The 16,093-nt window shown below is 46.2% G+C and overlaps 1 protein-coding gene across 2 annotated transcripts in view; it reads left to right on the top strand.

Moving 5' to 3' along the window:
• The window catches only part of LOC118382289 (BMP-2-inducible protein kinase-like), a 103,396-nt gene that overhangs the window by 37,577 nt on the left and 49,726 nt on the right, over window positions 1–16,093 (top strand). For both annotated transcript variants that reach the window (XM_052479689.1, XM_052479688.1), the window contains exons 2-4: window positions 7,263–7,381; window positions 13,379–13,484; window positions 13,820–13,962. In XM_052479689.1, the coding sequence (XP_052335649.1) occupies window positions 7,263–7,381; window positions 13,379–13,484; window positions 13,820–13,962 (368 nt within the window). The remainder of the gene's footprint in view (window positions 1–7,262; window positions 7,382–13,378; window positions 13,485–13,819; window positions 13,963–16,093) is intronic.

Genomic DNA, 16,093 nt, shown 5'->3' with positions numbered 1-16,093 from the left:
GTGTGTGTGTGTGTGTGTGTGTGTGTGTGTGTAGACCAGTGACACATCTCAATTGAATCAGTGTTAAATTCAGTCTGTAACACAACAAGATGTGTAAGTGAAGGAGTGTGAACACTTTCTGAAGGCACTGTATGTAGTGCACTACTTTGGACCAGAGCCGTATGGGTCTTGTTTAAAAGCAGTTCACCTCATAGGATGGCGTTTGAGACACAACAGGTTGTTTTTGAGAAACCCTTAGGCCCAGTTGGTTATAATAGGATGTGCCAGCAGGGCAAAGCAGTACAAAATGAACAAAACAAAAAATCTAGGCCAACAAACCGGTTTGGTTTCTGCTGACTGACTGTTGTTGGTAGTAAAGTACAGATTCTTTCCTTTTTACGGTGCCTTTCCCTTTTAATAACCTCTTGGGGATAGGGGGCAGAATTTTCACTTTTGGATAAATAGCGTGTCCAATTTCAACTTCCTGCTACTCATGCCAAGAATGTAAGATATGCATATTATTCATAGATTTGAATAGAAAACACTCTGAAGTTTCTAAAACTGTTTTAATCATGTCTGTGAGTATAACATAACTTATGTAGCAGGCAAAACCCTGAGGACTAACTGTTCAGATTCCCCCCCCCCCTCTCTGTTGAATATATTGTCTTTACCATTGGATATTTAATAGGAACCCATTTTCAGTTCCTACCGCTTCCACACGATGTCACCAGTCGTTGGAATATGGTTGAAGTTATTTCTTTGTTTATTGAGGAAGTAGGCCAACTCGGAACTGGGGACAAATTTGTGAGTTGCGCAAGACGTGAACAGCAGTGCTGGTTTGGTTTCGTTCCTGTATTGAATACAGATTGCCCCGTCTACAATTTGATCGATTATTAACGTTTAAAAATACCTAACGTTGTATTACAAAAGTAGTTTGAAATATTTTTGCAAAGTTTATAGGTAACTTTTGTAATATTTTGTAGTGACGTGTTTTGGTAAGCTGTTTTTTTCTGGATCATATAAATGGCCATTTTGGATATATATGGACGGAATTAATCGAACAAAAGAACCAATTGTGATGTTTATGGGACATATTGGAGTGCCAACAACAGAAGCTCGTCAAAGGTAATGCATATTTTATATTTTATTTCAGCATTTTGTGTAGCGCCTGCTACGCTAGCTCCTTTGTTTACTGCTGGTGCAGATGGATACAGGCTATCAGATAATAGCTTCTTATGCTTTCGCCAAAAAGCATTTTAAAAATCTGACATGTTGGCTGGATTCACAACGAGTGTAGCTTTAATTGAGTCTTACATGTGTGATTTAATGAAAGTTTGAATTTTATAGCTTTTTATTTGAGTCTGGCGCTCTGCATTTCCCCTGGCAATTGGCCAGTTGAGAAGCTAGCGTCTCCCCTATCCATATTAAGGTGCCTTTCTCTTTTTAAGGTGCCTTTCCTTTAACAATTATTTAGTGCTTTCGTTACTGCATGTGAAACGAGGCCTCAGTACTGTAACTGAAGAAGGTCACCCAGGGTTTTGTGGAACGAGCTCCATTATCCAAATAATCATGTCATACAGGGACGTACAATGGAGCTGCTCATAAAAACACTAGTTATCTTTACCCCAATACATCCTCTCTGTTCATATTCAGGACAGGCAGTGACCACGAGATAGGGTACGTACTGACTGGGAGTTCAGTCAAGATTTGATTTAGTTTTGCTCTCGGGTTTCAACTGCGGCGGGTGTTTTTTGTTGTTGAGTTCTCACTCGGCACAGCTTGAGTTGAAGAGGGCTGGTTAAACGTTTGATTTCAATGGTCAGATTCCCAGATTGCACTTTTGTATTGGACTGCAATGCATCTATAGTCAGAAACAAGAACAGTTTCCCAACACTGAAAATGATAAGTCTGGCTGTGTTTAACGTTAAGTCCATTTTTTAAAAATTTCACTTCGGCTAACTCAATTCACTTTAATTAAGGTTGTTCCTTCCTGCCTGCTTTAAACCCTGACATACTTTGTTGTCATGATGATGAGGTTAACCTGCTCTGTTGTTGTGGTGATCATGTTAACCTGCTCTGTTGTCATGGTGATTCGCCTATCCAGAGGGCATGTGAGGTGTCTGGCTTTTCCTCTAATGTATTAACTGCTGTTCTGTGGTGCTCTGGGTACCTGATAACACACGGGGGGGGGGTGTGGCTCACCCCCCCCCCTGAGCAGACTGTAATGAGTCGGTGGTGATTCTCCCTGAGCAGACTAATGAGTCGGTGGTGATTCCCCCTGAGCAGACTGTAATGAGTCGGTGGTGATTCTCCCTGAGCAGACTGTAATGAGTCGGTGGTGATTCTCCCTGAGCAGACTGTAATGAGTCGGTGGTGATTCCCCTGAGCAGACTGTAATGAGTCGGTGGTGATTCTCCCTGAGCAGACTGTAATGAGTCGGTGGTGATTCTCCCTGAGCAGACTGTAATGAGTCGGTGGTGATTCTCCCTGAGCAGACTGTAATGAGTCGGTGGTGATTCTCCCTGAGCAGACTGTAATGAGTCGGTGGTGATTCTCCCTGAGCAGACTGTAATGAGTCGGTGGTGATTCCCCCTGAGCAGACTGTAATGAGTCGGTGGTGATTCCCCCTGAGCAGACTGTAATGAGTCGGTGGTGATTCTCCCTGAGCAGACTGTAATGAGTCGGTGGTGATTCCCCCTGAGCAGACTGTAATGAGTCGGTGGTGATTCTCCCTGAGCAGACTGTAATGAGTCGGTGGTGATTCCCCTGAGCAGACTGTAATGAGTCGGTGGTGATTCTCCCTGAGCAGACTGTAATGAGTCGGTGGTGATTGATTCCCTGAGCAGACTGTAATGAGTCGGTGGTGATTCTCCCTGAGCAGACTGTAATGAGTCGGTGGTGATTCTCCCTGAGCAGACTGTAATGAGTCGGTGGTGATTCTCCCTGAGCAGACTGTAATGAGTCGGTGGTGATTCCCCTGAGCAGACTGTAATGAGTCGGTGGTGATTCCCCCTGAGCAGACTGTAATGAGTCGGTGGTGATTCTCCCTGAGCAGACTGTAATGAGTCGGTGGTGATTCTCCCTGAGCAGACTGTAATGAGTCGGTGGTGATTCTCCCTGAGCAGACTGTAATGAGTCGGTGCTGATTCTCCCTGAGCAGACTGTAATGAGTCGGTGGTGATTCTCCCTGAGCAGACTGTAATGAGTCGGTGGTGATTCCCCCTGAGCAGACTGTAATGAGTCGGTGGTGATTCTCCCTGAGCAGACTGTAATGAGTCGGTGGTGATTCTCCCTGAGCAGACTGTAATGAGTCGGTGGTGATTCTCCCTGAGCAGACTGTAATGAGTCGGTGGTGATTCTCCCTGAGCAGACTGTAATGAGTCGGTGGTGATTCTCCCTGAGCAGACTGTAATGAGTCGGTGGTGATTCTCCCTGAGCAGACTGTAATGAGTCGGTGGTGATTCTCCCTGAGCAGACTGTAATGAGTCGGTGGTGATTCTCCCTGAGCAGACTGTAATGAGTCGGTGGTGATTCTCCCTGAGCAGACTGTAATGAGTCGGTGGTGATTCCCCCTGAGCAGACTGTAATGAGTCGGTGGTGATTCCCCCTGAGCAGACTGTAATGAGTCGGTGGTGATTCCCCCTGAGCAGACTGTAATGAGTCGGTGGTGATTCCCCCTGAGCAGACTGTAATGAGTCGGTGGTGATTCCCCCTGAGCAGACTGTAATGAGTCGGTGGTGATTCTCCCTGAGCAGACTGTAATGAGTCGGTGGTGATTCTCCTGAGCAGACTGTAATGAGTCGGTGGTGATTCTCCTGAGCAGACTGTAAAATGAGTCGGTGGTGATTCTCCCTGAGCAGACTGTAATGAGTCGGTGGTGATTCTCCCTGAGCAGACTGTAATGAGTCGGTGGTGATTCTCCCTGAGCAGACTGTAATGAGTCGGTGGTGATTCTCCCTGAGCAGACTGTAATGAGTATGTGGTGATTCTCCCTGAGCAGACTAATGAGTCGGTGGTGATTCTCCCTGAGCAGATGTATGTAATGTATGTGAGTCTGATTCTCCAAAAGCATGAGTCGGTGCTGATTCTCCCTGAGCAGACTGTAATGAGTCGGTCTGATTCTCCCTGAGCAGACTGTAATGAGTCGGTGTCTGATTCTCCCTGAGCAGACTGTAATGAGTCGGTGGTGATTCCCCCTGAGCAGACTGTAATGAGTGGTGGTGATTCTAGAATTGTCTCCCTGAGCAGACTGTAATGAGTCGGTGGTGATTCTCCCTGAGCAGACTGTAATGAGTCGGTGGTGATTCTCCCTGAGCAGACTGTATGAGTCGGTGGTGATTCTCCCTGAGCAGACTGTAATGAGTCGGTGGTGATTCTCCTGAGCAGACTGTAATGAGTCAGGTGGTGATTCTCCCTGAGCAGACTGTAGATGAGTGGTGGTGATTCTCCCTGAGCAGACTGTAATGAGTCGGTGGTGATTCTCCCTAGAGCAGACTGTAATGAGTCGGTGGTGATTCTCCCTGAGCAGACTGTAATGAGTCGGTGGTGATTCTCCCTGAGCAGACTGTAATGAGTCGGTGGTGATTCTCCTGAGCAGACTGTAATGAGTCGGTGGTGATTCTCCCTGAGCAGACTGTAATGAGTCGGTGGTGATTCTCCCTGAGCAGACTGTAATGAGTCGGTGGTGATTCTCCCTGAGCAGACTGTAATGAGTGGTGGTGATTCTCCTAGAGCAGACTGTAATGAGATCGGTGGCTGTAACTGATTGTAACTACCTGAGCAGACTAATGAGTAGGTGTGATTCTCCCTGTAGCAGACTGTAGATGAGTGGTGGCTGATTCTCCCTAGATGCAGACTGTAATGAGTCGGTGGTGATTCTCCCTGAGCAGACTGTAATGAGTCGGTGGTGATTCTCCCTGAGCAGACTGTAATGAGTCGGTGGTGATTCTCCCTGAGCAGACTGTAATGAGTCGGTGGTGATTCTCCCTGAGCAGACTGTAATGAGTCGGTGGTGATTCTCCCTGAGCAGACTGTAATGAGTCGGTGGTGATTCTCCCTGAGCAGACTGTAATGAGTCGTGGTGATTCTCCCTGAGCAGACTAATGAGTCTGTGGCTGATTCTCCCTGAGCAGACTGTAATGAGTCGGTGGTGATTCTCCCTGAGCAGACTAATGAGTCGGTGGTGATTCTCCCTGAGCAGACTGTAATGAGTCGGTGGTGATTCTCCCTGAGCAGACTGTAATGAGTCGGTGGTGATTCTCCCTGAGCAGACTGTAATGAGTCGGTGGTGATTCTCCCTGAGCAGACTGTAATGAGTCGGTGGTGATTCTCCCTGAGCAGACTAATGAGTCGGTGGTGATTCTCCCTGAGCAGACTAATGAGTCGGTGGTGATTCTCCCTGAGCAGACTGTAATGAGTCGGTGGTGATTCCCCCTGAGCAGACTGTAATGAGTCGGTGGTGATTCCCCCTGAGCAGACTGTGCAATGAGAATCATGCTCTACTGTCCTGTCACAGGAATGACAAAATCCCATAGTACTATTCCTGATAGTACTATCTAGAATAGTACTATCAGTGTACACACGCGTACATGCCTCCTACTGTGGTCATTCCGTCTCCCCTATGAATCACATCTGCACGAACCCAGTCTTCCCTGAGTCATCCATACATCAATTGTCTTAAATCATTTATTTATTACTAAGTGATTCACAGAAATGCATAAACAAAGTAAATATGGTTACAAGGACTGATAGGAGAATGTGCCCCTAGTGGGCTAAACCGGTATCGCGGCTTGGTGGACAAAACGGGGCATGGGGGTCAGCTGAGAAGTCACCACAGAGTTAATAATTATAACAATTTAAATACTAATCCTTTACACATGAACTCTCACTCATTCGGGAGCAATTGCAATCAATATCTATCTATCTATGTATGTATGTATGTATGTATGTATGTATGTATGTATGTATGTATGTATGTATGTATGTATGTATGTATGTATGTATGTATGTATGTATGTATGTATGTATGTATGTATGTATGTATGTATGTATGTATGTATGTATGTATTCTACAAAAGAAACAAACTTTTCACCAGCCATCGATACGATCGATCGATCGAAAAAATAAATACTAATAGGTTTTTCTGAAAGAAAACACTCAGATGACGCTGGCGCAAAACAACAAGTGTGTCTGATAAAAGGTTTTAAGCCAGTTGGAGCTCCCGGGCCTCAAACAATCGATCGTATCGATGGCTGGTGAAAAGTTTGTTTCTTTTGTAGAATTGTCTCTCTCTCTCTCTCTGTTGTGGTTAGAGTGGATTGTTCAGGGTAACATTCCTTCATGTCGTTGTAGAATAGATGTTTCGGCGGTTGTCGTTCTTCGCGTTCAATGATACTGAATTCCTAGCTGCAGACTAGTAATTAATATCAAAGACTTGTTCTTATTCTGTCGGTATCGATAGTCTAAGAGTTTAACCACGTGGTATGGTTAAAAGATTCAGCAATGGTCTACAACCTTCGTCCTCCAAATGGAGAAAAACATGGTCTGGTGATCATTTCTCAAAGTTGGGTTTTATTCGGAATTGCAGAAAGGGGCTGTCCCAGGAGGCCTGACCCTAACTGGGCTCAGGGGCGGTCCTCTGATTTAGTTAACTCCCATTCCCTTTGAGTTTTCCTTCATTAAACAGTCCAAAATCACATTGTAAACCGTGTCATACTCACTCATTCATCTTATACAACAATTAGATGTAAACCTCATATCTGAGGCTATTGTATAAACAGCGTTATGGTAATGTGGCCACACCATCTCCCATGAGCTTCCCAAGTTGTGACAAACGGACCAGTTCGTAGCTGGATTCTTAACCGATCTTTTATACCTTTTCCCGGAACATGAAATTTGTTCGGACCTCGAGTTCTGTGAGGTGGAAAAAATTCCTTTGTTCTCTATGAAACTTCACTCTGTCTCTTATATTGTGTGGCCATGAGGAGATCCTCAGGAATTTACGACCTCTCTCTGACCACAGCAGCCTAGTTGAAGGAGGAAAGGGGGAGGCAGGGAGAGGGGGATGGGGCTTGCTGTACCCAAACAGGGCAACGTCATGACAGTAGGGTACGTCTTTCTCCTGGCGACGCAACAGTTCTTTTGAAGCCTCCTGCTCGGTCCACTAATGAGAGAGAGAGAGAGAGACGCACCCAGGATCACTTGGACTGTGTGTGTGTGTGTGTGTGTGTGTACTCAACATGTGTATGATGCTAACTGTTCTCCTTCTGGCTCCTCTCTCCAGGCGGTTTCTCTGTGGTGTTCCTGGCCCGGACACACAGTGGCATGCGCTGCGCTCTCAAGAGGATGTACGTCAATAACGACCCTGACCTCAACATCTACAAGAGAGAGATCACTATTATGGTGGGCATAAAGAGTGTGAGAGAGTGTGTGTGTGTGTGTGTGTGTGTGTGTGTTTGCACCTTAACACGATTACTTGACTTACGTCTGTGACGGCCATTTTAATTTTGGATGACGGTTATTGGCCAGCCAAATCAATTTTTTTTTATTTTCATGTCCTTTAAAAATTTTTTTTTTTTTTGTTTTACATCAGCAGATGTCACAAAGTGTTTATACAGAAACCCAGACTAAAACCCACAAAGGATTGTGGTCACTGTAATAACCGTTCAATGCACATTTTCTCCGCTCCTGACTGCATGTGCTGCCACAGAAATATAATGAATAAAACAGGCGTACCCATTCCAGTCAATGATGGCATAATGGGTCAGACTGGCGGACATCGTGAGTGTACCAATGGGAGCAAAGCAGGAAGTAAACGCCAGAAGTGTACCCATCAGTATGTGCTGTGATTTATTTATTTAAAAAATATGTTTATTGAAGTGAATGGACATTACAGGGACACATCAGTTTAACAAATATATAAATAAATGTTTTTAACTTAAGAACAAATACTTATTTACAATGACGGCCTAGGAACAGTAACCCGGACGACGCTGGGCCAATTGTGGCGTCGCCCTATGGGACTCCCAATCACGGCCGGATATGATTCAGCCTGGATTTGAACCAGGGACTGTAGTGTAGCCTCTTGCACTGTGATGCAGTGCCTTAGACCTCTGCGCCACTCTTGAGCCCAGGTAGAGAAATTACGGCACAAAATAAAGATAATAATAATAGATAATCGATTTCTTCTACAACGATGCTCGGCTCGATTTCTCCGCTGTTTTGGTCCCCGTACCTACCACACTCTTAACGGCGTGAAGCGAACCCTTGCAGATACGTGTGTGAGAGCGAAGTCTTGTATCTCACTCATCTCAATATCTGCGGTTCGGCTCGTGGCAACGTCATTTCGCTGAGTCTACCTTTTTGTTTTTTTCCCACATTTGAATGAACATTCTACATTGGCGTGGAACCTTGTTTCGGCAAAGGAGCAACAACGTTTAATTCTCGTTAAGTTTGTTAGTGCAGAAAGGGACTCAACCACAGCTGTTCGTTCCACAATTTATGTATATTTTTTAAACGGTTGACATTTTATTTTAATGATGGTCTTCATCCGTAACCGTTGGTAATAGAGTAATTGAATTTTTCTTTAATGTTTTACGCCATCCAGAAAATCCACTTGTTATTTGAACTGAATTACCTCTAAGAGAGTAGCTAATTGTTTTCGGTGGGGTGTGCCGACTTAAACCAGGAGTAACATGTACACTACTGTTCAAAAGTTTGGGGTCACTTAGAAATGTCCTTGTTTTTGAAAGAAAATACTTTTTTTTCTCTCAAAATGTCCATAAACAAAGACCTTTCTTCTGAAACTTGTCATTCTATTCTTCTTCTGAGAAATGACGGTGCTTTCATGAGAGAAATTGCCAAGAAACACAAGATCTCATGTAACGCTGTGTACTACTCCCGTCACAGAACAGAGCAAACTGGCTCTAACCAGAATAGATAGAGTGGGAGGCCCCGGTGCACAACTGAGCATAAGGACAAGTACATTAGTGTGTAGTTTGAGAAACAGAAGCCTCACTAGTCCTCAACTGGCAGCTTCATCTCAATGTCAACAGTGAAGATGCGACTCTGGGATGCTGGCTTTCTTGGTAGAGTTGCAAAGAAAAAGCCATATCTCAGACTGGCCAATAAACATAAAAGAATAAGTTGGGCAAAAGAACCCAGACACTGGACAGAGGAAGACAAAAAAAAAAAAGTGTTATGGACAGATGAATCTAAGTTTGAGGTGTTCGGATCACAAAGAAGAACATTTTGTGAGATGAAGAAAAGATGCAGGAGGAGTGCTTGACGGCGTCTGTCAAGCATGGCTGAGGCAATGTGATGGTCTGGGGGTGCTTTGGTGGTGGTAAAAGTGGGAGATTTGTACAGGGTAAAAGGGATCTTGAAGAAGGAAGGCTATCACTCCATTTTGCAACGGCATGTCATACCCTGTGGACGGCGCTTAATTGGAGCCAATTCCTCCCACAACTGGACAATAACCCAAAAGCACAGCTCCAAACTATGCAATAACTATTTGGGGAAGAATCAGTCGGCTGGTATTTTGTCTGTGCTGACCACTCCATTATAGTCTCAGGTTGTCAACTCTATTGAGTTGTTGTGGGAGCAGCTTGACCATATGGTACGTAGGAGATGCCCACCAAGCCAATCCAACTTGTGGGAGGTGCTTCAGGAAGCATGGGGTGTAACTGTAACTACCGTAGATGTGAGGTGACTGTAACTACCGTAGATGTGAGGTGGCTGTAGCTACCGTAGATGTGAGGTGGCTGTAACTACCGTAGATGTGAGGTGGCTGTGACTACCGTAGATGTGAGGTGGCTGTGACTACCGTAGATGTGAGGTGGCTGTGACTACCGTAGATGTGAGGTGGCTGTGACTACCGTAGATGTGAGGTGGCTGTGACTACCGTAGATGTGAGGTGGCTGTGACTGTGACTACCGTAGATGTGAGGTGGCTGTGACTGTAACTACCGTAGATGTGAGGTGGCTGTAACTACTGTAGATGTGAGGTGGCTGTAACTACCGTAGATGTGAGGTGGCTGTAACTACCGTAGATGTGAGGTGGCTGTAACTACCGTAGATGTGAGGTGGCTGTAACTACCGTAGATGTGAGGTGGCTGTAACTACCGTAGATGTGAGGTGGCTGTAACTACCGTAGATGTGAGGTGGCTGTAACTACCGTAGATTTGAGGTGGCTGTGACTGACTGTAACTACCGTAGATGTGAGGTGGCTGTACAGTGCCTTGCGAAAGTATTCGGCCCCCTTGAACTTTGCGACCTTTTGCCACATTTCAAGCTTCAAACATAAAGATATTAAACTGTATTTTTTTTTGAAGAATCAACAACAAGTGGGACACAATCATGAAGTGGAACGACATTTATTGGATATTTCAAACGTTTTTAACAAATCAAAAACTGAAAAATTGGGCGTGCAAAATTATTCAGCCCCTTTACTTTCAGTGCAGCAAACTCTCCAGAAGTTCAGTGAGGATCTCTGAATGATCCAATGTTGACCTAAATGACTAATGATGATAAATACAATCCACCTGTGTGTAATCAAGTCTCCGTATAAATGCACCTGCACTGTGATAGTCTCAGAGGTCCGTTAAAAGCGCAGAGAGCATCATGAAGAACAAGGAACACACCAGGCAGGTCCGAGATACTGTTGTGAAGAAGTTTAAAGCCGGATTTGGATACAAAAAGATTTCCCAAGTTTTAAACATCCCAAGGAGCACTGTGCAAGCGATAATATTGAAATGGAAGGAGTATCAGACCACTTCAAATCTACCAAGACCTGGCCGTCCCTCTAAACTTTCAGCTCATACAAGGAGAAGACTAATCAGAGATGCAGCCAAGAGGCCCATGATCACTCTGGATGAACTGCAGAGATCTACAGCTGAGGTGGGAGACTCTGTCCATAGGACAACAATCAGTCGTATATTGCACAAATCTGGCCTTTATGGAAGAGTGGCAAGAAGAAAGCCATTTCTTAAAGATATCCATAAAAAGTGTCATTTAAAGTTTGCCACAAGCCACCTGGGAGACACACTAAACATGTGGAAGAAGGTGCTCTGGTCAGATGAAACCAAAATTGAACTTTTTGGCAACAATGCAAAATGTTATGTTTGGCGTAAAAGCAACACAGCTCATCACCCTGAACATACCATCCCCACTGTCAAACATGGTGGTGGCAGCATCATGGTTTGGGCCTGCTTTTCTTCAGCAGGGACAGGGAAGATGGTTAAAATTGATGGGAAGATGGATGGAGCCAAATACAGGATCATTCTGGAAGAGAACCTGATGGAGTCTGCAAAAGACCTGAGACTGGGACGGAGATTTGTCTTCCAACAAGACAATGATCCAAAACATAAAGCAAAATCTACAATGGAATGGTTCAAAAATAAACATATCCAGGTGTTAGAATGGCCAAGTCAAAGTCCAGACCTGAATCCAATCGAGAATCTGTGGAAAGAACTGAAAACTGCTGTTCACAAATGCTCTCCATCCAACCTCACTGAGCTCGAGCTGTTTTGCAAGGAGGAATGGGAAAACATTTCAGTCTCTCGATGTGCAAAACTGATAAGAGACATACCCCAAGCGACTTACAGCTGTAATCGCAGCAAAAGGTGGCCCTACAAAGTATTAACTTAAGGGGGCTGAATAATTTTGCACGCCCAATTTTTCAGTTTTTGATTTGTTAAAAAAGTTTGAAATATCCAATAAATGTCGTTTCACTTCATGATTGTGTCCCACTTGTGGTTGATTCTTCACAAAAAAATACAGTTTTATATCTTTATGTTTGAAGCCTGAAATGTGGCAAAAGGTCGCAAAGTTCAAGGGGGCCGAATGTTTTCGCAAGGCGCTGTAACTACCGTAGATGTGAGGTGGCTGTGACTAACTACCGTAGATGTGAGGTGGCTGTGACTGTAACTACCGTAGATGTGAGGTGGCTGTGACTGTAACTACCGTAGATGTGAGGTGGCTGTGACTGTAACTACCGTAGATGTGAGGTGGCTGTGACTGTAACTACCGTAGATGTGAGGTGGCTGTGACTGTAACTACCGTAGATGTGAGGTGGCTGTGACTGTAACTACCGTAGATGTGAGGTGGCTGTGACTACCGTAGATGTGAGGTGGCTGTGACTGTAACTACCGTAGACGTGAGGTGGCTGTGACTGTAACTACTGTAGATGTGAGGTGGCTGTAACTACCGTAGATGTGAGGTGGCTGTGACTGTAACTACCGTAGATGTGAGGTGGCTGTGACTACCGTAGATGTGAGGTGGCTGTGACTACCGTAGATGTGAGGTGGCTGTGACTACCGTAGATGTGAGGTGGCTGTGACTACCGTAGATGTGAGGTGGCTGTGACTACCGTAGATGTGAGGTGGCTGTGACTACCGTAGATGTGAGGTGGCTGTGACTACCGTAGATGTGAGGTGGCTGTGACTACCGTAGATGTGAGGTGGCTGTGACTACCGTAGATGTGAGGTGGCTGTGACTACCGTAGATGTGAGGTGGCTGTGACTGTAACGTAGATGTGAGGTGGCTGTGACTGTAACTACCGTAGATGTGAGGTGACTGCGTAGATGTGTGACTGACTACCGTAGATGTGAGGTGGCTGTGACTGTAACTACCGTAGATGTGAGGTGGCTGTGACTGAGGTGACTGTAACTACCGTAGATGTGAGGTGGCTGTAACTACCGTAGATGTGAGGTGGCTGTAACTACCGTAGATGTGAGGTGGCTGTGACTGTAACTACCGTAGATGTGAGGTGGCTGTGACTGTAACTACCGTAGATGTGAGGTGGCTGTGACTACCGTAGATGTGAGGTGGCTGTGACTACCGTAGATGTGAGGTGGCTGTGACTACCGTAGATGTGAGGTGGCTGTGACTACCGTAGATGTGAGGTGGCTGTGACTACCGTAGATGTGAGGTGGCTGTGACTGTAACTACCGTAGATGTGAGGTGGCTGTAACTACCGTAGATGTGAGGTGGCTGTGACTGTAACTACCGTAGATGTGAGGTGGCTGTGGCTGTAACTACTGTAGATGTGAGGTGACTAACTACCGTAGATGTGATGTCGCTGTGACTAACTACCGTAGATGTGAGGTAACTGTAACTACCGTAGATGTGAGGTTGCTGTGACACACTGGGACAGGACGTGAACACCAAGAAACAAAGACCAACACCTGATGGTTGGACTGATGACGGACTTCACTTCTCTGAGGAGAATAATCCCCCAATGTCCTCCATCTACAGTAGATTGAGGGAACAATAAAAACATTTGAATCCATTTTAGAATAAGGCTGTAACGTAACAAAATGTGGAATAAGTCAAGGGGTCTGAATACTTTCCCGAATGCACTGTATCGATCTCTACGAATGTCCTCCTCCTCCTTCTGCAGAAAGAGCTGTCGGGTCATAAGAACATAGTGAACTACCTGGACTCTACCATCAACTCCGTAGGGGACAGTGTCTGGGAGGTCCTTATCCTCATGGAGTACTGTAAAGGTAGGAGTTTTGGGTCTCCCCTCTTCCATTTTCATACAGTTGTCGCGTAATGTCATATTTGTTTTATTGAACATACAGATAAGGGACAAATATACTTCAGAGTTCAACAAATATTCCTGTGATTTTTCTTCTTATTGACCCTGGATTGTAACTTAAACGTTCTCCTTCTCCTCTCTCACCCACTACGTCATTCTCCCCCTCTTTTTCACTCTCCTGTCCCTCCCCCCTCTCCTTCTCCTCTCTCACCCACTACGTCATTCTCCCCCTCTTTTTCACTCTCCTGTCCCTCCCCCATCTCCTCTCTCCCCCTCTCCGTCTCCCCCCACCCCCCCCAGCTGGTCAGGTAGTGAAGCAGATGAACCAGCGTCTCCATATAGGGTTTACGGAGCTGGAGGTGTTGACCATCTTCACTGATACCTGTGAGGCTGTGGCCAGGCTGCATCAGTGTAGAACCCCTGTCATACACAGGGACCTCAAGGTGAGGAGAACACACGACGCGCACACGCACACGCGCACACGCACACGCGCACACGCATACACATACACATACACATACACACACACATCAGTGTAACACACCTCATACACATGGACCTCAAGTTAAGGAGAAGAAACAGACCTCTGTCCTTCTCTCTACTCTCTCCTTGACCACATCATTTGTGTTTCTCTGTTCTGTATAGGTTTCCTACTACTCATTGTCCACCTCTCAATGCTCCTCTTCCTATGTCATATTCTCTCTTCCTCTTCATCCTTGACCCCTTCTCCCCCTCCTCTTCCTATCGTCTGCCACAATGCGCTTATCCTTAATCCCCCCTCCTCCTCTACCTCCACCTTTCTCCATCTTCCTAACACGGGGGTCTGCCCAGCCTGTCCTAACACGGGGGTCTGCCCAGCCTGTCCTAACACGGGGGTCTGCCCAGCCTGTCCTAACACGGGGGTCTGCCCAGCCTGTCCTAACACGGGGGTCTGCCCAGCCTGTCCTAACACGGGGGTCTGCCCAGCCTGTCCTAACACGGGGGTCTGCCCAGCCTGTCCTAACACGGGGGTCTGCCCAGCCTGTCCTAACACGGGGGTCTGCCCAGCCTGTCCTAACACGGGGGTCTGCCCAGCCTGTCCTAACACGGGGGTCTGCCCAGCCTGTCCTAACACGGGGGTCTGCCCAGCCTGTCCTAACACGGGGGTCTGCCCAGCCTGTCCTAACACGGGGGTCTGCCCAGCCTGTCCTAACACGGGGGTCTGCCCAGCCTGTCCTAACACGGGGTCTGCCCAGCCTGTCCCTAACACGGGGTCTGCCCAGTTAGGGTTAGTGTACGGGTTAGGTGTAAGGGGTTAGGGTTAGGTGTAAGGGTTAGGTGTAAAGTTAGGGTTAGGTGTAAGGGTTAGGTGTAGGGTTAGGGTTAGGTGTAAGGGTTAGGTGTAAGGGTTAGGGTTAGGTGTAGGGTTAGGTGTAAGGGTTAGGGTTAGGGTGTAAGGGTTAGGGTTAGGTGTTAGGGTTAGGTGTAAGGGTTAGGGTTAGGTGTAAGGGTTAGGGTTAGGTGTTAGGGTTAGGTGTAAGGGTTAGGGTTAGGGTTAGGTGTTAGGGTTAGGTGTAGGGTTAGGGTTAGGTGTTAGGGTTAGGTGTAAGGGTTAGGGTTAGGTGTTAGGGTTAGGTGTAAGGGTTAGGGTTAGGTGTTAGGGTTAGGTGTAAGGGTTAGGGTTAGGTGTTAGGGTTAGGTGTAAGGGTTAGAAGCTAGGGTTAGGTGTAGGGTTAGAAGCTAGGGTTAGAAGCTAGGGTTGGAAGCTAGGGTTAGAAGCTAGGGTTGGGGTTAGAAGCTAGGGTTAGAAGCTAGGTTTAGGGTTAGAAGCTAGGGTTAGAAGCTAGGGTTGGGGTTATAAGCTAGATTTAGGGTTATAAGCTAGGTTTAGGGTTAGAAGCTAGGGTTAGAAGCTAACGTTAGGGTTAGAAGCTAGGGTTAGAAGCTAGCGTTAGGGTTAGGGTTAGAAGCTAGGGTTAGAAGCTAGGGTTAGGGTTAGAAGCTAGGGTTGGGGTTAGAAGCTAGGGTTGGGGTTAGAAGCTAGGGTTGGGGTTAGAAGCTAGGGTTAGGGTTAGAAGCTAGGGTTAGGTTGTGGTTAAAAGCTAGGGTTAGGGTTAGGGTTAGAAGCTAGGGTTAGGGTTAGAAGCTAGGGTTAGGGTTAGAAGCTAGGGTTAGGGTTAGAAGCTAGGGTTAGGTGTAAGGGTTAGAAGCTAGGGTTAGGTGTAAGGGTTAGAAGCTAGGGTTAGGTGTAAGGGTTAGGGTTAGGTGTTAGGGTTAGGTGTAAGGGTTGGGGTTAGGTGTAAGGGTTAGGGTTAGGTGTTAGGGTTAGGTGTAAGGGTTAGGGTTAGGTGTTAGGGTTAGGTGTAAGGGTTAGGGTTAGGTGTTAGGGTTAGGTGTAAGGGTTAGGGTTAGGTGTTAGGGTTAGGTGTAAGGGTTAGGGTTAGGTGTTAGGGTTAGGTGTAAGGGTTAGAAGCTAGGGTTAGGTGTAAGGGTTAGAAGCTAGGGTTAGAAGCTAGGGTTGGAAGCTAGGGTTAGAAGCTAGGGTTGGGGTTAGAAGCTAGGGTTAGAAGCTAGGTTTAGGGTTAGAAGCTAGGG

Source organism: Oncorhynchus keta, chromosome 25, assembly GCF_023373465.1.
Source record: "Oncorhynchus keta strain PuntledgeMale-10-30-2019 chromosome 25, Oket_V2, whole genome shotgun sequence".
In the NCBI taxonomy this organism is placed as follows: domain Eukaryota; kingdom Metazoa; phylum Chordata; class Actinopteri; order Salmoniformes; family Salmonidae; genus Oncorhynchus; species Oncorhynchus keta.
This window is presented reverse-complemented; position numbering and strand designations above follow the sequence as displayed.